Source organism: Mercenaria mercenaria, chromosome 17 (genome assembly GCF_021730395.1).
Source record: "Mercenaria mercenaria strain notata chromosome 17, MADL_Memer_1, whole genome shotgun sequence".
NCBI classification, from domain to species: Eukaryota; Metazoa; Mollusca; class Bivalvia; order Venerida; family Veneridae; genus Mercenaria; species Mercenaria mercenaria.
Genome location: NC_069377.1, coordinates 62461813 through 62487426, shown reverse-complemented (window position 1 = coordinate 62487426; position 25614 = coordinate 62461813). Strand labels below are relative to the sequence as shown.

Below are 25614 nucleotides of genomic sequence, written 5' to 3'. Positions count from 1 at the left end.
CAGTCCCGCAGTAATTGTCTTTTTTTTCTTCATATATAACTGAAAACGTTACTTGTAATTATGTGACTGGGCTTTACCGTTGATATTTTTCTCCGTAAATAGAAATAGTTTGATACCTAGGAAAATATGTTGTTGTTTTTATAAAGGCCTTTTTCTACTCTGCATTAAATTGATGCAAACTTCAATTTTATGGCCCGAGGCTGAGATTCTATAGCCATTGCCTCCAAGTTACTTATTCTGCACCTCCTCTATGAGGCCGCTGTAAGGTGAATGTATAGAAAGTCTGTATTACAACAATAACAGAAAGATGCGCACGGTTAAAATCTGGAAGGTGATCACATGACTTGAACTAAGTCAATGAGTCTGTCAGAGTCTTTGGATCATGGAATGTTTCTGTATTATAGCATTGTTGGGGAAGTTAAAGGTGTTGCCCATTTCATTAACTCTCATGGACAGAAATTTTCAAACCAAGTTTGCTAGTAGTTTGTTTTGTTGCGTTCTAAGCTTCATCTTATAGATTTTATTAACATCCAGCAAAGCAAAATACAAAACTTGATATCGGGATCTTAAATACATCATGCTAATTTTGATTTTATTAAAACAGACTCTGACGTAATCGCCCATTACGCATCAATTTCATTTCCAACTACAGGAAATATGTTTCTATCATATTACAAATATGTCCTATTAAGACAATATTGAAAGTCAACATTTATAATTACAGAATTGGAATCAAACAAACAGTATATTTACAATTCAATAATGGATAAGGCGTGTTATTGGCTCCAGTCGTGTGCGGCTGAACAAAGAGGGCTTTATCTAAAAGATTGCTTAAAGGTGACAATTCTTTGTACAGGTATATTAAACTAACCAGGAATCTTTGAGATTTAGCAATACTATGCTTATACGAGTACATGTATGCAAATAACTAAATGCTACAGAAATACATTACAGTTTTTTTATATCAAATTTATGAAGATATCGATATAAATATTTTAAAGTTATGGACACACCTAAATTCTGTTTTATAAACCTTTCACAGATAAGAAAAAATGAATCAACCTGAATTAAAGATATGATAAATCCGAATTTCATAAAATATTAACACTTACTACATTTATTACTAGTATATGGAAACATAGAATTAAAACATTTATTTGTATTATCAGTACTATGCATTAGGATAAAATATTACAGACATTATAGGAATTTATGTTCTCTTGAGAAATAAATCTATGTTATTTTACAGTAGGTACGCAAGAGCTATAATTTCTGCTTCTGTTACTCTAATCCAGTCCATATAATATAACGTGCCTCGATTAATCACTTTCACGCACGAGCAGTTCACGGGCGTGGTCATTTTGATCAATTTTATATTTAAAATTGGTTCATTCCTTCACAAATAACTAAGCAGGCAAGTCGACACTTCGTGTATAAAAATACTCACCCTCCTCACCCTAACATTTTTTTAAATAAAATCTGCTGCCGTGTTATATATTTTTCAGCGCCAGTACACCAGGTCATGCCACCTACTGCAACACCGGTATACAGTGTCTTTGATGGATAAAGACAATTATTTCTTCCAAGAAGTCAAAAGTTCGCCACACTGTATATGAAGGCATCATTATGGATTGTTTTAGATATTGCTCATGCATATGAAAGTGTTTCATCTACGAAATTCAGCGTTTTTTTCAGTTTATTTAAGTATTTATCTGAATATTTAATTTGTCTAAATGATACGACCTGTATCATGTCCAATTTTCATTTAATACCAGAAAAACGAATGTTATAGATCAAGGAAGTCGGAGGTGGAGACACCTTTCTGTTTGCAGCATTTGGATATCACTACCTCCCCACTCCCCCTCCAAATTAAAATACATAACTAAAAGATGAGGGTAAAAAAGATATATAAATAGGAGTTAGGGGTTAGGCAGCCGGCTCGCAGTTTCCCGACTTCCCTTTGAAATAGTCATGTTAACAAAATGAAATAGATTCAGCGAAACTTTAAGGTTTTGTAGCAAAAGAAACTGTTTGTTTTTATTCAGCAAAGAAAATATTTTATTTTGTAGAATATGATAATTATGTTATATCAAGTAAATACGCGGGCAGCAGCGGACTTGTTTATTTTGCTGCAAAATATCATCTTCTTAAGAGCAAATATATATATATATATATATATATATATATATATATATATATATATATATATATATATATATATATATAATTGTTAGTCGTGACTTTTGTTCCCATCATGGCTGATATATTGCTGCATAAACATGGCAAAAATATGGTATCTATTTGGCAGTTTTATTCTAATTATATATTCCCTTGCACTTGCACTGGATTCATATTTTTGTTTCCTTTAAATCCATTATCATGATGTTGAGAATTTGTTGAGCATCTTGGCCTCGGATTTTCGGCAGCTGAATTTTGCTAGCACAATTTGCAATTTTGCGTTCTCCTTCCATTGTCTAGTACATGTGTACTTATCATAAATTTAGAGCTTCAGCATCATAGCGTTGCCTATTTTGTTTCTATCAATTTGGCTAGAAATCTATCATTTCATGCTTCATTTCATGATACTTCTATCTCATACAATATGCCATGATATTTCATTAATTTAATTTTTTGTAATGATATAATAATAATAAAAGTCACGGCCTTATCCTACTCAATCAGCATTTGTTATTTATTGTCAATAGTCAGAAGCGACAGGCTGCTCTTACTTATATATGGTTAAAACCTAGGTCAGTTCTCGTTATGGTTAAAACAACATGTCTCTCAGAGTGCGGGCGAGTCTGTCGCTTCTTATATTCATGTCCTACTGATAAAATAAACATGTATATTTAACCAAAGTATAAATGTGTACTACAACTGAAAAAAACTGGAAGGTTTTCAAAATTCGACTGTTACTGCATGACATGTAATGCTGAATGTTGCTCGATTTAAAGAATGAATTAATATACTTAGTTGAATTAAATATATTTGATTAGAATTTTCTACATATAAAGTAAATATCTAAAGATTAAATATTTAAGAGAAACATATACAATAGACCAGTTTAAGTAATTGGACATGTTTCATGGAACATGTGATTTAAAGAAAAATGTTTGTTGAAGTTTTTAATTTATTAGACGATATGCTGAATGTTTCATAAAAAGTTTATTTAAGGCGATTGATCACCTTTGTTTACCAATAATTTTTCAATGACACAAATTATTTGAATAATAGATAGATATCTTTTATTTCACCATAAGATGAGAAACATGTAATACAGACAATTGGTAACAGTTACACATATTAAAATGAACAGAGTAAACAAATACATGAAGTAAACAAATACATGAATGAAAGTGAACAAAAATTAAACAAACAAATTTAAGCATTACATATTTTCATAATGAGCGGATAACAGAATTCGTTCTGGTTTGAAATGACATTACTTATTTAAATAATTAATATTTACAACATAATAATATAATTACTAATGTTCTCACAGCTTAATATGTAAGCAGACTTCAAATTAATGGGCTTTAGCACTTCCCTTGAATAATTGGTAAAGGTATATATATAATGTACTATAGCTTAACAAAACAAGAAACGCGACATATAATAATGCATATATAACATTATGTACAGCACATATTTTAGATCACGGTTAAATTGATTATCAACTGAGATGAAGTATATTATTTAAACAATCTAGATAATTCTATGTTATAATACAAAAGTATAGCGGTAGAATCAGACTTTCTCAGTTTCAACCTTTATACAGGCTATATATAAATGTATAAAGATGCTTCGATGTAAGTCTGTTATGTATAATTCTTTTTTAGCTTTCCCGGTGTCGAGACCCTTATCGAAAGCGGAAGATATTAGGGAGTCAAACTGGGAATAGGGAGGAATGGGGAAGGGATAATTTAAGAAATCTTACATAAAAAGTTTGCCGAGTATTTTTGTTCAAGTGGTGTGTGTATCTCAGTATGACTTTAAAACATTGTATTCTCTGTACGTCACACATAGTCATCGAGGTGAAACCTGAATACATTTCCACTATTTGATCTAAATAATGCATGTCACTTAACGTGATGAAATTCTCATTTCCTAGGGTTCTATGCAGAGTAGACCACATATTTTGTCGAATGGAATCATTCGCTCTGCAAAAAAGCAGAAGGTGTTCTGCAATTGAGTCAGAAATCAGTTTGCAATATGGGCAAATTGAAGCATATCTATTACCAAATAGTTTGCTGATTGTTGCGACTACAGTTCTACAATAAGGCAAGTAATCGCGATAAAGCTGACAGAATTGCCATACGGCACACGGAAGTAACTCTCCGTGTAGGCTCAGAAAGGCATGCAAACATTCATTGTTAATTAAATTTGACCTGTACTGAAAGTTTGCGTAATCTTTGACTTTTCTTTTTATTACTGATTTCCATGTCGAAACAGTTGGAAATTTCGCGGTTTTAACAAAATCAGGTATAAAGTGTCATAAATCATATTTGCCGAGTATGCGGTAAATATCCGGCATATAACCTAGAATTTTACTGGGTTTGTTAAGAAATTGCATGAGACGGGTAGCAAATAGTGTCTGAACTTGTTTGTTCCCATCTAAATTACAAAGTTGGCCTAGAAACAAAAGCTTTCGTTTGTCAATCTTTTGTTTAAGAGTGAGGGCACCGACACAACCCAGCGCTATATCCGTCCGTGTATACCGCGGCATTGTCTGCATAAATTTGATGCATTGACGGTGTACTCTTTCTAACGACTGTAATTGACTGTCCGTAATACCACACCACAGTTCGCACCCGAATAAAGCCTTAGATAAAACTACTGACTGGTATAGGTGTTTGACTGTTAAGAGGTGTAGACCATTTTTATGTACACCTACATTTGCCATACTGAAGAAGGTTTTTCGTATTTTAGAACAAGCTTCATTGATGTTCACGTTAAGGGTCATGTACTTATCACAATAGACACCTAAATGAATGTACGATTCGGATTCATTTACGTTTGTTTCTCCTAATTTCCATTGTCTTAAGTTTAACATTTTTTCTTTCTCATTGAAAACAATAACACTGCTTTTGCTTGCATTGTACAAATACCTTTCAGTTTTTGAGTTTTAATGACATGTATCCATTATGTGTTGAAGGCCATGTTTACTTAATGAGAGAAGTACCATATCATCAGCATGGGTGGGACATCCGTAAGGCGTTTCATGTATATTAAAGGATATTTTAGATAACTCTATGGCATTCATTAAATCATTTATGAATAATAAATAGAGCCAGGGACTTAGGCATTGACCTTGGCGCGTGCCTTGTACTATTTTTGATCCAATCTGAAGTTAGACCTTGAGTCTTAACACAACTTGAAACGTTTACAAACATGTTGGATATAATTTTGTATAGCTGGCAATTGACTATCTTGGACAGTTTTAGCATGAGTAAAGAGTGCGAGACTCTGTCAAATGCTTGACGGACGTCTAGAAAGCAGGCCTACAGTTTTGACCTATTCTCTTTTGCAAGGTAAATACTCTCGCGCAGCAGGAATGATGACATTACGCAACTGTAATTTTTCTGAAAACCCCCTTGTAGAGCGTTAACCTTTAAGCTATTATTCTTGCCAGTGATATCCAGGATAACCTTTTCGTATAATTTTAATATATTGGAGCATAAGGATATTGCTCGATAACTGTTTGGATCGTTTTTCTTTTTATTACTGCCTTTAAAAGGTACAGTTATAACAGCCTTTTTTAAGGTTGTCTGGGATATGACAGAAATTAGACATTTTTTGGAAAAACTTTGTTATGACGATAATAATTAAATCCCCGCCATGTTTAATATGTTCGTAATTGATGCGGTCATACCCAGCGGCTTTACCATTTTTGCAGGTTGCTAACTGTTTACGGACCATGGACTCTTCTATCTTAACTTTAGTAGAATCATTGATTTTTGCATTCCGTTCAAAACATTGCAATTCCTCTTTGCGAAGTTTCATATACTCATCATCAAAGTCAGCATTTCTCGTAGGTTTATATAGTTCAGTAAAATAGTCCCTCCAGCCCCGATTTATATCAACTGGATTATTACAAATGTTATCGTTAAAATTCATTTCGAACACTGGAGAAGTCCTATTTTTCTTTCTCTCTTTATTAATTAATCTCCAAAATTCATTATTGTCTATTTCTGCGGCCGTATCAATTTCATTCTCGACCTTTTCGACATACTGTTGGACTACCTTTCGATGTAGATTTCGAAACATGCGTTTAGAATCCTTGTATTCTTTAAAACTTGTACAATTCTCATATCTTGGGCGGTTTTCATTTAACCATAAAGTTCGTTTGATAGACATATTTTTATGGTAACGATCTAAATCATTATTCCAGTACGGCTTTATGAAGGGTTTAAATTTTGATTTCGGAATGCACTTATCCGATGCTTCCTGTATTGTGCTTATGATTTTGGAGTAAAGTTCGTCGATATCTTTTGTTGAAGAAATTTCTCTAGATATGCACTCACTCAATACATTACTGCTGTTTAAATATGCGCGAAATTTGTCAATATTCTGCGGTTTAACATTTTTCCAATTAATACTGTTATTTGCGTTTATGTTTTTGGTGGCTTTATTTTCATTCACAGAGATGGCTAATGTACACACTAGCGGGCGGTGGTTTGAAACATTTAAACAGTTTTCATCAAGAATAAAACATGCCTTAACACAGCCTATATCATTTTGAGAAAGAAGAATATGATCGATTAGAGTTTCTCTTGAGCTATTGTAAGACACGTTACTATAATACGCCCCATTACATAACTTAGTGCCGTCAAGAGCTATCAAATGATTTCGGATCATAATGTCAATAAGCAAATTACCCCGATGGTCAGGTTGAAAACTGAGTTCGTGTCTGGCTGGAAGTTCTACATTAAAATCGCCCATTACCAACACATTACCCTTATCTTTATATTGACAAAGTGTGTTCTCTACATCGTCTAGACTATTTTTAAATATTACAATCCAATGATTTTTGCATGGAAGGTATATTTGAAATACATAAAGGTATTCACCTTCAGCTACATTTACTTCTATACCTATGATGCATTTTGAATTCAAATATAGTGGTGCGACAATACTGTTTAAATTTTGATTCCAAAGAATAGCAATACCCCCTTTACCAACACGTCTATTTCCTGGAATGTTGAGGTCGGAGTCCGCTATAGAATGGCTGATATATTTAGTATTAATTGAATCTAGAAATCTTAGGTTGTGATTGTACAGCCATTGTTCGGCTATTCCGCATATATCTACATTGTGATTTTCTAAAAAGTCGCTCAGATAGCTGGCGCTCGACATTATTCCCGTCGCATTCCATGTAGCTATATTAAAATCGGTTTGGCTCATGAATTTAATTGTCATCGTTGTAGTCTAATACCGAGTAGCTGTTAAAGTCACGGTAACCATAGCCGAGCCAGGCATCAGACCACTCCTGACTTCTCTTGTTCTCGTAAAAATCATCTCTGTCTCCATGATGCTGAACATGCGATCTATAGGCTTTTCGAGATAGCCATGGACGACATGTTACGCCATCTGGCCAAAAATAGGGGTCGTCTGTCATTTCGTTAGCATACTCATCGGCCTCAACATTCACTCGAATGGTAACATTTCCAAATTTATGTTTTCTGATCGAAACGTGTGTAACTTTTGGCCCGCGTTTGTTAATATAGTTCGCTATTTTTGTTTCTGTTATAGAAGGTTTGAAGCCGCCGACATAAAAGCGTTTTGTTCGTTTCCTTACATACTGATCAAAATTTTCGTCGTCGCGGTCTGTATTTTCAATATCGTCAGGCGGTATCTCGTAGTAGTTACGATACTTGTAGTTATTTACAAAGTCGTGATCATGACGGTCTTTAGCCGCGGCAATTTCCTTGTTAATTATTCCGAAGTTTATCTTTCTTTTTTGAATCCGTGAGTTTCGCGGGTTCTTGTGTGAACGTGACGTCACATGTGACGGTATTTGCGCTAGGCATGTGCTGGTGTTTTCGCGGTCGGCTGGTGCCGTTAATACGGTCGCATAAAGCTCACTTTGTTCAGTCTGGATACTCGGACAGTTAACAGTTTTAGATAAGGTTACACATTCAGAATCACGGGGAGGTATTGTGGACCGGCCATCATGGACAATTTCGCAGTCTGATGCCCCTGGTGGCGGATTCACCGGTAATTCAGGTGATACGGCATTTGTTTGTTGTTTAATTCCCGTGTCTGAATCGTGCAACCTGTTACGTTGGCATGTATTGTTACATTCTTTAACAGATTTTTCTGCACGTACAGCTATAGCTTCAACATCGTATACCCTTCGTTGCAATGATTTAACATTAAGTTGGAATTTAACTCATCTTTACATTTCATTGATTCGTCTGAGGCGAAAGTTTCTAGAGATTTAACATTCATTTGAACATTTTTTAATCCATCACACAGTTCTTTTTTCATATCGGATAAATCCTGTTTCAATTTGTCAGTACATGTGTTTACAGTTTTCGTTTCTGAGATCCTAATATTTTCAGTAGCAGCATGTCTCTGTTTCAAAAGCAAAATGTCTGCTTGGAGAGATGAAATTTTCTCTATAAGAGACTGGATTTCCATTTTGCATTGACACTTCTCTGTATTAGTGACAGACGGTGTAGAAATAGTAGACCGTCTATCTCTACGTTTTTGTGGATGCTGAGAAGGTCATTCATAACTGAATAATCATCACCTTCTATAACTGACAAGATGACATGAAGGTCACGAGCTAATTTGACAGAGGTATTCTCGCCATTTCGTGTATTCTAGTCCAGTAGAATAACAGAGAAAAGTGACCGAACCTTGCAGTAGGGTATATACAAGGTTTTATTGCTGTTTCCTGTCATTTAGGATATATTGATTAAGAAACTGCCGGATGACATCTTGTCATCATTGGGGAAAATTTTTTATCAGCAGATCTTTAACCCCATGTAAAAGTGCTAATTTTCATTAAAGAAATAATAAAACGAATACTTTCTTTATGTTTTCCTGTGCTAATTTGTTCTAAACAAACATTTAACATGACTATGAAATTACGAACATTCAGCTGACTATAGAAGTATAAGGAATGTATGGTTATATTTCTTTAGAACTCTTTATCTGATGATGAATAACCTTTCATAATAAGGTACCTGTAGAATTTACATCAAGGTAGTTTCAAAATAATTTCCCTTGCATTATTTTAATTCTAAAGACGTTCCATCTAACACAGAATGTTTCAATCTTAATCTGATCAAAATATTTAAATGTTTTTAAGTTTAAAACTCTTTTTACTACATTCAGTTGTGTTTCATTTATTTGAAAACCTTGAAAATACGTTACAGATACAACCTTTTAAAATCTAAATTACATTTCAAGATAATATATCATAATGTAAAATGATAAAAATTTGAACACAATGTGACATTTTCTAAATTTCCTGCAAGTATGTGTTTTACTGTTTAAATGAGATTGAAAATGTCAATGTTTTTCGTAATAATTAGCCATGTGACATACATAACACGATTTGTTACCTTTTCCCTTCCTTTAAAATAATTTTGGCAAGAGGCAAGTAATAGAATCTTTTGTTGTTCTTTTTAATTAAAACGTGATTACAGTTATGCATGTTAACTAAATGTTTAGTTAAACTATTGAGAGATATAAAGATTATTACTATGTTTGAAAATGATCCCAAAACCTTACCAGTTATGTATTTCTTACATGATAGTTAAGTGTATGCGCTTTTGATAAGTAGGATTTCTCCTACATATAGTTACAAGAGACTTTTCTCTTTCAGTAAAGCATTTCTATATTATCATCGAGTGTCGTGTCCTTTAAAAATGTCACATGCGTAACGGTAACGTAATATTTTTTTACCAGAATTGTGCTACGACATATTCTTTACCTCTATGTAGATATGGTTTCTTAAAATTTGCACACTATTAAGTCTGAAAACATGAATATTTTGTGCATTAAAACAACTTTTGTTTGTTTGTTTGTTTGGGGTTTAACGCCGTTTTTCAACAGTATTTCAGTCATGTAACGGCAGGCAGTTAACCCAACTAGTGTTCCTGGGTTCTGTACCGGTACAAACCTGTTCTCCGCGAGTAACTTCCACTTTCCCCACATGAATCAGAGGTGGAAGACTAACGATTGCAGACACAATGTCGTTTATCAAATAGTCACGGAGAACATACGCCCCGCCCGAGAATCGACCTCGCGACCCCGCGATCCTTAGACCTACGCTCTACCTGCTGAGCTAAGTGGACGGGCTTTAAAACGACTTAAAAGACCAATGTTTTAATGTGAAATAAGCATTGATAATATTACATGACAGGAAACTGGTAAAGTACTTCCAGGATATAATTTCTTTAACAGTTTTAATATACGATGCCGAGTTGAAATTAATATTCATTGCTACACAAGACCAATTTTATTAATGTGAAATAAGCAGAATAATATTACATGACAAGAAACTGGTAAAGTACTTCCAGGATATAATTTCTATATTCGTTTTAATAATGTACGATGCGGAGTTGAAATTAATATTCATTGCTAAGGTATCGTATTCTGTTAACTTGTCAATAACAGTTTATGTCAACATGTTGCTCCTTCAGGACAGGGAAATGTATGGAATTAAATGGTCAATCTTTGATTAAATTGATTAAAATGATGAGATATGAGTATAAGTCAAAGGTAACTTAAATTATCATTATACACAATGTGCACACAATTCACTTCCAGTAAGTTTGTACATCAAATTATTATATGACAACGATACAAATGTGAATTAGTAATTGTATTACTTCAAAATGATAACTTGATATGAGATAGCTTACCCCGGTAACTTGAGATACACCTTTATCCTTAAAATGCAGGGACTCTATTTCAATCGTATTTCAGCAATTATGGTCCATAACATGATACAGAGCTATTTGTTCTTTCCACTTACAAATTTTATGTTTGACAGTAAAATATTTACCAACTCTAGACCCATGCGATACAATATGAGGTGAAAATGTCGTAATATATATTATTACTTAAAATATTTTCTGCATTTCAACATATATATAGTCTAGTAAAATTGAGGTTTTACTCGTTCCATGATCTAATTTCCCGTTCTTTCTTAACAAACAAATGCATTTTGGGAGTTTTAAAGATATTTGCAAAATATCAAATATTGCATAACAAGATTTGTTATGTGTATCTTACCGAAAATAACTATGTAACTTTCATTTAAAGTCACAGCATTATTTATTTCTGCGGTAGTTTCTTTCCATCCATCTAGCATGTTTCAAAATCGAGTGACAGTAGAAGGGACTTGATCGGCGTAAAATTGAAAATAACAATATCTTAGGTTTACAATATGCTTTTAGTTTTGTTATCATTGTCTACGTATCATTGATAATATCATGTTTATCTCATATGCACAAACTGCATCTAATGTATATGGCAGTGCAGTCCGGCTGCTTATACCCATTGATGCCATAAACGAAAAAGGAAGTGAATATAGGAAAAATCAATCTGCTTTTCATTATTCAGTGTTAGTTTCCTTAGAAATGTTTCTTAAAACATATATCTATGACATAACACTTCCAAAAATCAATCACATGTGATACTTGGAAATAATCGTAACTGATGACATTATGAAAGCACAAGTATATGGCAGTTAATAAAAGTTATCTTTATAGGTTCACTGAGTATCCAGTATTATAAATGTATACTGGAACAGTGAAATAGGACACGGATACCGGTAGCATTAATGGGTACAGTGACCACTCGGTTTGCAGAAAGACTGGAGCTGAACTGTACATGTCTGAGGAAGACTTCCCAGATTTAGATTGTTGAGTGCTTAAATTTTAAATTAGGTATTTTAGATTCACGGTTAATACATGGAATACATGGACTAGGTTCGATTTGGTTTTGTAAAATACAGTAAGGGGGATGATTCAATACAGTATTATCATTTGGTAAACACTCCTTCATGTTGCAGACATACCTTGTACCATTTCAATTTTACTAACTAATGGATTTATATAAAGTTGAAAAAAATCAAACAATATTCAAGTTAGGGACTGACAAATGAGCCGCCCCATGAGAAAACCAACATAGTGCACTTGCGACCAAAATTGATACAGACCAGCTTGCACATCTGCGCAGTCTGATCAGGATCCATACTGTTCACTAACGGTTTCTCTAATTGCAATATGCTTTGAAAGCGAACAGCATGGATCCTGACCAGGCCGTGTGGATGTACAGGCTGGTCTGGATCCATGCTGGTCGAAAATGCACTATGTTATCTTCTCACGGCGTGACTCAAATGTATTTCAATTTTCTCATTATTTCTCTTCACATTTCTTCTAATGATATGGAGATAATTGCTTGCCTTATATGTAGTTTTATGATATCGATGACATCACTAATCGGCATTTGCGAATTTTAATTCTGCGTAATGCAAGTAATTTGAATTTGGTAACGTATTTACGAAAGACCCGTGGTGACATTTCAACTTCATTATTTCACGATTTCTGCTTCCTGAATTCACAATTTCCACTTCTTGAATTCATGATTTCACGATTTCCACTTCATGAATTCACGATTTCCACTTCACGATTTCACGATTTCAACTTCACGAATTCACGATTTCCACTTCACGAATTCACGATTTCACGATTTCAACTTTATGAATTCACGATTTCCACTTCACGAATTCACGATTTCCACTTCACGATTTCACGATTTCCACTTCACGAATTCACGATTTCCACTTCACGAATTCACGATTTCCACTTCATGAATTCACGATTTCACGATTTCCACTTCATGAATTCACGATTTCCACTTCACGAATTCACGATTTCCACTTCATGAATTCACGATTTCAACTTCATGAATTCACGATTTCAACTTCATGAATTCACGATTTCCACTTCATGAATTCACGATTTCACGATTTCAACCTCATGAATTCACGATTTCCACTTCACGAATTCACGATTTCACGATTTCAACTTCATGAATTCACGATTTCCACTTCACGAATTCACGATTTCCACTTCTTGAATTCATGAATTCACGATTTCCCCTTCACGATTTCACGATTTCAACTTCATGAATTCACGATTTCCACTTCATGATTTCCACTTCACGAATTCACGATTTCACGATTTCCAGTTCACGAATTCACGATTTCACGATTTCAACTTCACGAATTCACGATTTCAACTTCATGAATTCACGATTTCCACTTCACGAATTCACGATTTCCACTTCACGAATTCACGATTTCACGATTTCAACTTCACGAATTCACGATTTCCACTTCACGAATTCACGATTTCACGATTTCCACTTCATGAATTCACGATTTCACGATTTCAACTTCATGAATTCACGATTTCCACTTCACGAATTCACGATTTCAACTTCATGAATTCACGATTTCACGATTTCCAATTCACGAATTCACGATTTCAACTTCACGAATTCACGATTTCAGCTTCACGAATTCACGATTTCCACTTCACGAATTCACGATTTCACGATTTCAACTTCATGAACTCACGATTTCACCATCGTGAAATCGTGAATTCGTGAAGTGGAAATCGAGAATTCGTGAAGTGGAAATCGTGAATTCATGAAGCGGAAATCGTGAAATCGTGAATTCATGAAGTGGAAATCGTGAAATCATGAAGCAGAAATCGTGAAATAATGAAGTTGAAATGTCACCACGGGTCTTTCGTACGTATTTATATGTGTTACGGATGTAACAACAGGTCAAAAAACACGTGTATAAATGTTTAAACAATTTTAGTTTTCTGATATATTTTACTAACATATTTAAACTGCGCTTCTCTATTCCCAATTTGTTTACATTTTTAAGTTTAGAAAAGTTGTTGTCATTGCTGCTGCTGTACCTGTACCTATCTGTTAGTAACGTATTAATGGTGTTTGTTTTTCTCTGAGTAATTTTGCTTCAAGTGATTGTTATTTCTACGAAAATGATATTGCAAATAACAACAACACCTTTATCAGTTACTAAGCAATCAACTGAAATACAATATGAAAAATACGTATGGTTCTTATGGCAGCCATTTTGGATTCTATAAAAAGAAAAATGCCAAAGGATCTCGCAAAAGTCATGAGATACTGTGTATGTTCCATCTAATGAATAACATAAAGCAAATAGAACCTTGAATAAACCCCGCTACAAAGTTTCCCACTTTGTTTTCAAGAAGAACAGCATTGAATTTTGACGATGGTGGCCATTTTTAATTTTCTTAAATAAAAAATATTCCCCAAAGATGACAAGATGTCATCCGGTGGATTCTCATTTACTGAAGTCTAAAGAACATGAAACTACAAAAATACCTTGTATATACCCTATTGCAAGGTTCAGTCCAAGTTCTACTGGACTATTCACTCTACGTTTAAGTTCACTGTATAGAAAGTCTGTTTTACAATAATAACAGAAAGATGCGCACGGTTGAAATCTGGAAGGTGATCACATGACTTGAACTAAGTCAAGGAGTCTGTCAGAGTCTTTGGATCATGGAATGTTTCTGTATTATAGCATTGTTGGGGAAGTTAAAGGTGTTGCCCATTTCATTACCTCTCATGGACAGAAATTTTCAAATCAAGTTTGCTAGTAGTTTGTTTTGTTGCGTTCTAAGCTTCATCTTATAGATTTTATTAACATCCAGCAAAGCAAAATACAAAACTTGATATGGGAATCTTAAATACATCATGCTAATTTTGTTTTTATTAAAACAGACTGACGTAATCGCCCATTACGCACCACTTTCATTTCCAACTACAGGAAATATGTTTCTATCATATTACAAATATGTCCTATTAAGACAATATTGAAAGTCAACATTTATAATTACAGAATTGGAATCAAACAAACAGTATATTTACAATTCAATAATGGATAAGGGGTGTTATTGGCTTCAGTCGTGTGCGGCTAAACAAAGAGGGATGTTTTCTAAAAGATTGCTTAAAGGTGACAATTCTTTGTACAGGTACATTAAACTAACCAGGAATCTTTGAGATTTAGCAATACTATGCTTATACGAGTACATGTATGCAAATAACTAAATGCTACAGAAATACATTACAGTTGTTTATATCAAATTTATGAAGATATCGATATAAAATATTTTAAAATTATGGACACACCTAAATTCTGTTTTGTAAACCTTTCACAGATAAGAAAAAATGAATCAACCTGAATTAAAGATATGATAAATCCGAATTTCATAAAATATTAACACTTACTACATTTATTACTAGTATATGGAAACATTGAAGTAACACCTTTATGTGTATTATCAGTACTATGCATTAGGATAAAATATTACAGACATTATACATGTATATCTAACCAAAGTATAAATGTGTACTACAACTAAAAAAACTGGAAGGTTTTCAAAATTCGACTGTTACGGCATGACTTCCAATGGTGAATATTGCTCGATTTAAAGAATAAATTAATATACTTAGTTGAATTAAATATATTTGATGAGAATTTTCTACATATAAAGTAAATATCTAAAGATTAAATATTGTATTTACAATAGACCACTTTAAGTAAATGGACATGTTTCATAGAAAATGTGATTTAAAGAAAAATGTTTGTTGAAGTTTTTAATTTATTAGACAATATGCTGAATTTTTCATAAAAAGTTTATTTAAGGCGATTGATCACCCTTATTTACCAATAGTTTTTCAATGACACAACTTATTTGAATAATAATGAAGCTGTATCAAATAGTTGGATACGAAGATATCCATAGACAAAGCACAATAATAAAAACATGCGGTAAGAAATTTATAATTTCTGACGTGACGTTTATTTTTTTTTTCTAAAATAAGAATGTCTAATGCAGGATAATTCTGAAAGGTTTGTGATAAGACTTATAATAACTAACACAACACATTCTTACCAGGGTTTTGGCAGATCTAAACAAGTCCCCAAGTGGTGGAGGATGTAACTACTGAAATAAGAAACAAGAAGTATTTATTATACACATTAATGTGACAATCACAAATACTAAACATTTGATATATGAGTGAAGACTATTATTTCTTCAACTGTTATATTACATCTGGACACTAAATCGATATTAACCTCAAAGAGAGTTGTATAGTCATTTGAGAAGTAAAGTTTAACATTCTATACATGTATATCAAATGACATGCAAGCTCTTTCTCATGTTGCAATGTTAATTCAAGGATAGTTTGATCTATGTGAGCTTTGAAGCCCTTTGAAGCAGTGTTCAAGGGTTTCACCACTACAAAGGCATACTGAAAATATTGTAGGTTAAACATTTGCTGTTAGATGACATTTTTTCCTGTATCAAAATTTCTCGTGGTTCGAAGTACTAAATTATCATCTTAATTAACATTAACCTCATATTGTACCAGTTATTTAGATGAGTTTGTCACAATATCACTTGAACTTTTTAGGCATAGAGAATAGAGATCAATATAATTGCACCTTTACTAATCCTACCAGGCGCTCTGTATTACAAAAGTGCTTCTATTGTGACATTTTGATACAATCAAAACTGTATTATCTGCACTATTAATTACTTACTGGTACTTCATTTTATTATTGGCTTGTTAAAAGTTAATTTTTTACCATATGTAAGTTGACAAAATCATAGGAACCATGTTTTGAGGGGTAAATCAAACACAAATGAATAAATCCTAAATATTTTTTGTTGTGCAAAAAAAATGATATTGTGTCTAAAACAGTTTTCATTTTCCACTCAATTGTGTAATTGCAAGGGAAGTAAACTAAGATATCTCTGCTTATAAGTACTAGCCCAAGGCAAGAGTTGTCATTCTTTGTGGATCACACCTTTAAATTAAAAATCAAAACTTCTGTTATTGATACTAACAAAACTATCATAAACTTCACATTTGTGAAATAATTTTTGGTTATTTCAAGGACTTGGAAATCGATTTCTAGACTTTATTTAATGTATTACTATCATTGAAAATTTTAGGGTCTATCTCTTAACTTTTAAGGCAAAAGAAATTGATATCGAAAATATCACAGACTACACAACGTTTAATTTATATTATAAAAAACGAGATTATAATAACAATATTTTGTATTAACCACATGGACAATGGGCGGAGCATCATAATGAAATCAGATTATTATTAAGACTTCTTTTTGATACTGGAAAGGATTGAGCCAAAGATCGCACATGAAAAAATACTAACGTGGTATTGTTAATCCAAAATACATTTATCTTACCCTATGTGGGTTTAAAAGCGAAAAAAAAATAAACAAGTTTAAACAAGAGCTATGTTACACATGGCTAATCCCCCCGCCAGGCTTATTATAATTGAAATGGATGCTACCGTCCGCGCCCTCTAGCCGCAGGTTGAACAGAACTCAACATTTACACATGCTACAAGTATAAAAATCAATTATGAGACATCCGCAGATGTGTTCATACGGCGGTATGGAACAAGTTTTACCAGATCCAGACAAGTTTTAATTTTTGTAGCCATTGGATATCAAACTTTTTGCATGAAGTCACTCTACCATTTAAAACATTAGGACATTGTCTTTTGAAAAGACAAAGATCGACCAAAGATTTATAAAGAATTTGATAATTATTACGGAACAGCAATTTGTTTCATTTTATTAAAGGCAATGGCGGTCACATACAATATCGAAGGCGGAGTCTTGTGCTGTATTTTGCTAGTTGTTGTTGGTTTTGCTAATGTTAATTGTTTTAAATAACATGAAGCTTTTACACAATTTGAATCAACTGTAATGTTTAGATAAACTTATATATCGTACGTTGTGTTAAATTCATGAAAATAAGATTCTAGTTTGAAAAGTAGTCTTAGATAATGACAATATTAAACTATTTCCGCATCACTTGATTAATAGCATTTACAATGGAATTGTCAGTTTTGTCAGGACAATGGATTTGCTCAAATATAATGTTTCGAACAATTGAGAGTTGAATTGAAAGTTAAGTTTATGATTCAGATATAATTCAGCGAAATATATTTTATACTAAACTATACTATATTACGATGATGGCTGAGGTGTTTATGTAATGTTCGTTTTGTTGATTTATTGTTTATCTGTATATAAGCGTCAGATAAGCCTGCTTGTTCACATGATTTGAACGAAACGTACGTAGTGTACACATATCAATAAAATACAGTTATCCTACGAGAAGTAATAGAGGTAACCGTAAAACAGTAAGTAACAGAATCAATGAAAAGGACACCCTGATCTATTTGTCTGGATATCTTCGATTACAATCATCAGTAACGTGTTTTCAGTCGCCTTAATGTTTCCATTTTGGAGAGTTCTCGTCTTCAGGGTGGCTAATTAAATTTGTATGATATATTGTCTTGATTACTATATCGCAGTTACATTCGATTACTTCTCGACACAGACTTAAATGAATGGTGTTTGTCTCTGGCAGGAATGGCCGAGTTTTAACACAAGAAAACTGTATCACTTGTCGTTTTCAATAAAAGTAGATAACGTTTATTAGAAAAAATCAAGCAAAATAGAAAATACTCGTTTTTTTTATTGTACGCATTTAGTAAAAGTTTAAAAAAGGTTATGAAGCTATTTTAAGACATATTGCCTGCTTGGAATTCCTCACACCTTGACGTTGCGCTTCCCTCTTTTATTTTGTCTGACAGAATGTATAGAAGATTCCATGATAAGCATATATTTTTAAAGACCACTGGGACTGCGTCAGTTTGTTACCTACCTTACTGCCTATTTCATTGAGCCTTTTAATGGTGTTTATCTTGTTGCTCTGTCTTCAAAGCTTACATTTTACATCGTGCCTTTTGTTGCTATTACGTGGGGTAGGTATTAAACTAGCGGGGAGGGGATAATATTAATTTGCAATACCTTGAAACTTCGAAACTTTGGGATAAGAGCGATGCACCATTGACCGGTTTAAACATTCCTGTTGTGTTTTACCACTGACTGTATCAACATAATGTGTTCATTTTTATACGCCTGTTTTGGAAAATAATAGCAAGTGAGTCTGTCCGTCTGTCCACCTGTCCATCTATTTGTCTGTCATTTTGTCCTTCTGTCCGTCTTATTTCTTGTCTGGAGCATGACTAAATATCCATTCAAGCTATAGACTGAGGTAGGTGGCAAAAAGACGACATGAAAAACGAATTAACGGAAATCTATGGCCAAGGTCGTAAATTGTGTTCAAATGTCAACTGTGTCCAAAGCACAACTATTCAAGGTATTAACTTTAAATTTAGCATTAAGATGAATAGTGATGAGACGATTCAAGGAATGCAGCAATGTACATAACACTCACACACCCCAACCTCACACACAAACACATTGACATTCCCCAGCCAAAAAGATGTAACTTTTACTTTAACAAAGCAAAATATAAGCAGTCTCAGACATAGAGACAGCTGGTACATAACAGAATAAATTGAATGAATACATTTCAAAGTATATATGTTGGTTTTTTTCACATACCAACTAATTTGTGATTTAACTTAACTGACAAAACTTCGTTATAATGAACAAACGTTGATACGGAATAAAATTTCAGATGCGTTGATCACTGGGAAAAGTTCACTTGTTTGATTGACAGTCTAGTTTAATGTACAAAACAAGGTCTGTTGCGCAACATTTAACAATAACCACAGAGAAATTGAACAGTACTTTAAAATCGGTGTTAACTCGTTATTATCTAATTTTCTACGAGGAGTGTCTTAAATTTTAAGACAGTTCATTACTTTATTGGCATTGATTTTCTTCTCCTCGTCGACAGACTGATTGTAGGATTTTGCTGTTGCATATTTTAGGAAGAAATAATGTAGTTTCCATGGTAATTTACTACTGCGTTTTACAAAAGATGCAGGCTGCTGATTATATTATGACACTTTAATGTCAACTGGAGGGAAATACAGTATCTACTAAGCAACTTTTCCCAGCTAAATACATGACACATGTTTTTACGAAATAGTTGTGTGGCTAGAACATTCAATCAACCATTGTTCCACCGAAAATATTTTAAGGTCAGCTTTTTGCGACTCTTATGTTAGGCTACTGTTCAACATAACCGAGGGTTAAAGACATATGGCGAAGACATAAGGTATGACCCACCTAATGGTGAATATTTCAGATGTTCAAAACAATCTTACAGCATTATACTGTATCCAGTGAGAGACTTGTATGCACAATTTAAACAAATTTTACCGTGTCGTATTTTTACAAATTTTGTATAATTCATGATATTTCCTCAAGCTCAAGTAGAGACAAATTTCAGAGTGATGGCCTCTGTCTAAAACGTAAGTTTACAATTAACGTTTTACCGTGAAAACTATACTGTTGGAAGGAGTTGCGTACATCTACAAATCATAAAGCAGGCGCAACATTAAACTATGGCAAACTACGTTGCTTAGTAGTAGATATATTAGAATATCTTTGTTCTATCGAGGAACTAACTATAAAAAGTCGCTAATGCACTTCCATACAAAGTGCTTATAATCATATTACGAAACACACGATAGCAAATTGGATGGCAATTTCATTTACTACTCGTAATAGGTGTAATCCAATGACAATGAACATCATAAACAAACTCAGTGCTGATTTGCAGTCAAAATCTGTATATTTTTTTTGATAAAACCGCTTCCATAATTCAAATGCTAAAATTGACAGGAGAAGGAATATCTGAAGCCAGGGTTTATTTCTTTTGAATAAATGATTAGTTTGAGGCTTTATAAATTGTTCAAGCAGGTAGCAAACCAACAGCGGTCTAATCAATTAGGTCTTTCTGAAAGATCATATAAAGTTATTTTTGAACATACATGCATAAGTAATTGTATCATTCCGTTCTGAACCTCAGTTTTTATGGTTCCTTCAGTTCTCACCGAAATAAATAATTAAACAATGACTATCCTACAGGCTTCGGTTTATGGCTGCTCGATACATTTTGATTTAGCTTTGCCACGGAATCGCTATTTCTACTTTTACCCGATGTCGTCAGATGACGTATAAAAGGCGGAAACGTTTTAACATATGTATTCTTTATTTGTACCTTTTTGTCATGCAACGTTAGCTTTAATTTTTCAAAAAAATATCCCTGGCGTTTTATCTGAAAGAAAACTTTTGAAATATCGTTTATATACCGACAGTTATAATTTGTAATCAGTAGCAGAGTTGATAAGTATAGTGTTTTACAAAATAAAAACATAAGTAATTATATTTTCATTGATATCATATGCGTAGTTTTAAACATTAATTTTGCCAATAGCATCTATTAAGGAATTCAGAAGAGGGTATCGTACCTTATTTCCATAAAACTGCCTACAAATCACATAATACAAGCAATTTGTCTGTTTTCGTTTGATAAAAAAAAGTGTTTGTAGTTAGCCTACCACGCAATGTGTTGGCTCTGACTGTTTTTGCTAAGCTCGATATTTCCTCTTACTTATAAGTTCAGACATGCAACTCTGAAATTATATCAAGTCATACTATATAATAAATAGGTTTCAGTAAAAGGAAAAGATGCAATGAAATATTTTGTAAAGTGATGAAACATCTACTACAATAAATTCAAATGGAATAAACTGTATTTTGACATGCACACGGTAATTGTATGTTAGCCCCAGACGACCATAAGCATAATGAAATGTGAAGTTACAAAACACAATATGTTTGCAGAGATATAAATGTATTACAAGAATAGAATCGGTTGCAGAACCAGACTGATTTATAGCAGTGTGGGACGGTAACGTCGGAAGTTAGAAGGGAGAACAACGGAAGTAACAAACGAGAAAATGGAGATCACCGGATATCCGCATGCGGATCATGTCAGCGCGGGTAACATCGACCCTTTTTCAAACTCTACCACATGACTGGGCATCAGATTTTTATGACATACCGCATCAATTCATTCATCAGATGTAACCATATATGATATATGTTGAAATATAGACATTTTATTATTGTTATTGGTATCATATAAGTATTAATCAATCGTGTTATTAAACATTTATATAAACATTGCATCTATTTAAAGGATAAAGAGAAAGTGTTTGGTATTCTGGCATTATGTTTTTTTTTTAGAATAATTTTAGAAATTTTCCATTAATTGTAATCAATAAAATCTCAAATTAAATTGCATTGAGTGCTCAACAATAAATATCATCCATCTGTATATTTCAGTATCTTTTAAGTTAAGCATGATGACAAATGCCAATTTTTATATCACATTAACTTCGAGTATATTTACCATATACATACTCTTTGTCAGTGTCAAAGCGAGTATTCAAAAAGAAAATATGATTTAGAAATTTCCTTTCCATTAATGAAAATTGATTATTTCCGTTCAAACTAATTGTAAATGAATTTAACGTCGGAAATCGAGCTTCCGGGTTTCAGAACATTTTGAATTGCATTTCAGAGTTAAATCGATACGAACGAAATTCAACATAGACAATTGGCAAAAATGTAAATGCTAGATAAGAACGAAAACTCGTACCTTTGAAGACTTGAAGTTGAAAATCAAGCAACTAGTGACTGGCATTAAATATGAGAATCTTTATGATTGTAATATTAATAGTAAAGATCTAAAAAATGATTTGCTACCTTTTACTAACTTTAGACCTTTATAGATAATAATTTGTTTAATGTTTATATCTTGTACTTTACTTCTAAATAAATCTAAGGCCATTTAAAGCATGTTTATTTTTGTCAAGTGTGAAATGCATTTTCAAGTTTAAGTAGTTGTGATTGGGTGGTTTCAATACTCTAATTGCTTTTAGCTTTAGGTATTGTATAATCACCCTTTGGATATATCTTTTGACAATTTCTTTGATATACAGGTTTCGTAACCTCGGACCCTTCTCTTAATTCTAATTTGTTGAGTTTTGCCTTTTGTTATCTAGTAAATAACAATCCCATGGCTTTAACCTGGGACCATACTCCGCTTTTCTTGAGATTTCAATCCTTTATACAATTGAAGATTCCATGTACATCGCCATAGGAACACATCCAACTTTGGATGTCACTGAGTTTTGCTCAACCTGATGTTAGAATGTTAGACTTGGACGGGAGCATGCAATTTGATCACCTTCCGCGAGCAGACTCAATCAAACCGAAACGTCAACATTTACATTTTGTCGTTTTGGTAGATCTGTGCGTCTCCACGCTCAGAAATGTCAAGTACTAAAAGTCTGTCTAAACTATTGTTGATACTTTTTATAATGTTCTTCGTTTCAATATGACTGACAGAATGTAAAATACAAAACACCAAACATACTGTAAATTTTGAAATAAAGTGTGAGCGTTAAAAGTACATGGTACTACTAATATCCCAAGCAGTTGTCTCTTCTCTTCCACCAGATTCTTTACAGAATATCGTATGTCATAGGTACCTAGAAAGCTGTACAAGTGTCGAATAACCACACCAAACGGATAGCAATATAGATGACTTTTCTTAAAATGTAGGATAAGTTACCGGGCAAATTATATTATCTCAGGATGCCAAAGAGAGAACTGCAAAATTGATTTAATGTGTAAGGTGCCCTGAACGATATGTCTGAACCCCTAGATTACAATCACAAGTAATGTTTTCAAGACTTCCAAATGTTCTCCTTTTAGACTATTCTTGTCTTCAGAGTGACTAATTAAATTCCAAAGATAGATATCCCATCCTCATTCAATTTACCCCAACATGGTCCGACAAACTGTGTTTGATTTGTTTCGAACAAAAACAAATATAATTATATGTTTTCAATGTAAAAAGAGACAGTAAAAACAGATAACATGCTGAGTACGTCTACCCGAAAATATGTGATGAAAATTCAGATTTGTTGTTTAAATAAGTGTATTAGAAGTTCATTTGGAAGCATGGAGCACCACCAAACAAAATGATAGCAGACTAGGATGTATTGACACTGGGCTAAGATTAAACCTGTTATAAAAATATATTGAATGAACTCTGTGATCTTAAAGGACAAAAAAAAAATGCCAACTTACTCATAAGATATATGTTTACACCTTGCAAATACACTTATGGACAAATAATTCCTTTGTTAAAACATTCTGTGAAATGGCGTCGTTCATGTATAGATGACAATTTAATTGACGTACCTGACTACGCTCCAGGAAACTGAAATAATAGTTTGATACCAACAATATTTTCGAAAATAGTTTCAAGTATTCGTACAACACCTTAATACGTTTATAAGAGATTAAATAGAGTTTGCAAGTTCATGTTAAGCACCTTTCTTATCAAACCTGTTTCCTTAATTTTTAAAAGTATGATACTTTATTCATAAAATTGGGTGCACTCTCTTTTGGTTAAAATATACTGCAAAATATGTAACTTCTGCGAATTAGCACATACAAATGTATGTACATTGATAAAATGTGCATATACTGCCCACAGACAACATGCAATGGAATAAACTAACAAATACAACAAGAAAACATGGAACATTGCTTTTTTTAGCAAAAGGTAAATTTGACCTTTCCAAATTGGCAGTTATGACAGATGTTACATGTACGCAGTTTTGGAACATGGTAATTGACCTGCTTTGCCTTCAGTTTACCAATAATTGGCAAAACCTGTGTACAATACATCAATATAGTTACATGATAGAGAATATACTAAATTAAGATTTAGGGAGAAAAACTGACAAATGAAGTTTCTGACTTAATAAAAACAGAAAGTATGCTCATTAATACATATCAAAGGAAACACTGTTTATTTTTTTATTAAGGGCTTTTATTGCAATCCGCGATTAGACTAACTAATGGATGCCTCCTCATTTACATTGATATAGAATAACTGATGTTCTAATATGTTCATCCTGGCAATTGCAATTTTTCACAGTATCCTGCTATATTGCTTATATCGAGCAATTGCTTAGTTCACGGACATTGGTCGGTATAAAGAACGATGCCAAAAAAGATATTAACTGTCATATAAATGCACGCAAGTACTAATGATACTTCCGTGATGCTCAATTCGTAAACGGAATATAGTATCTTACTACTTCCATGTGTCAGTATTGACAACATTTAAGATCAGAAAAGAGCAATGCATTTTTTTGTCCGCTATCCCGAGGGTTCTTACAAAGACAGAAATGTAAAATCATTTTTCTTGTCTGCATTTGCAAAAATCTATGACATTATAAAATTTAAGTTCGCGCATGTAGTTTATGACTCCAATTTATGACTTCACGATGCGAGCATTAGCCTGGGAAAAGATAAGCTGATCTTATACAAGGAAATCCTTACCTGTTCCCGCAAGAAAAAAAAGAGGAAAATATCATCTTAACAGAAATTCATATTCTATCATTATCAGAATGATGTAATGCTAAGCATTTCATATATCCTACAGGGTACTTGAATTTTATTGAAACAATATAGTATAGTATGAACAATTGTTTTCATTTTAACAAACACTGTGATGTTATCAAGGTTTCACAGAGACAAAGATCTGCAAAATTCGACAAAATAATAGTGTCCGTTCCAACGAATACAAAGACTAAAATAACAAATCATGTAGCTAGAAT

The 25614-nt window shown here is 33.1% G+C and overlaps 2 protein-coding genes across 3 annotated transcripts in view; both read right to left on the bottom strand.

The window, feature by feature from the left end:
- Positions 1 to 25614, bottom strand: part of LOC123536572 (vesicular glutamate transporter 1-like) — a 173797-nt gene that overhangs the window by 99953 nt on the left and 48230 nt on the right. For both annotated transcript variants that reach the window (XM_053528375.1, XM_045319877.2), the window contains exon 2: positions 15990 to 16040. The gene's annotated coding sequence lies outside the window, so the exon portion shown is untranslated. The remainder of the gene's footprint in view (positions 1 to 15989; positions 16041 to 25614) is intronic.
- LOC128550029 (uncharacterized) lies at positions 5731 to 7356 on the bottom strand. Its single transcript, XM_053527875.1, has one exon. The coding sequence runs from the start codon at positions 7354 to 7356 to the stop codon at positions 5731 to 5733; it is 1626 nt and encodes a 541-aa protein (XP_053383850.1).

Coding starts and splice junctions, on each gene's coding strand:
- LOC128550029 (XM_053527875.1), bottom strand. CDS start 7,356: ATGTCGAGCGCCAGCTATCTGAGCGACTTTTTAGAAAATCACAATGTA.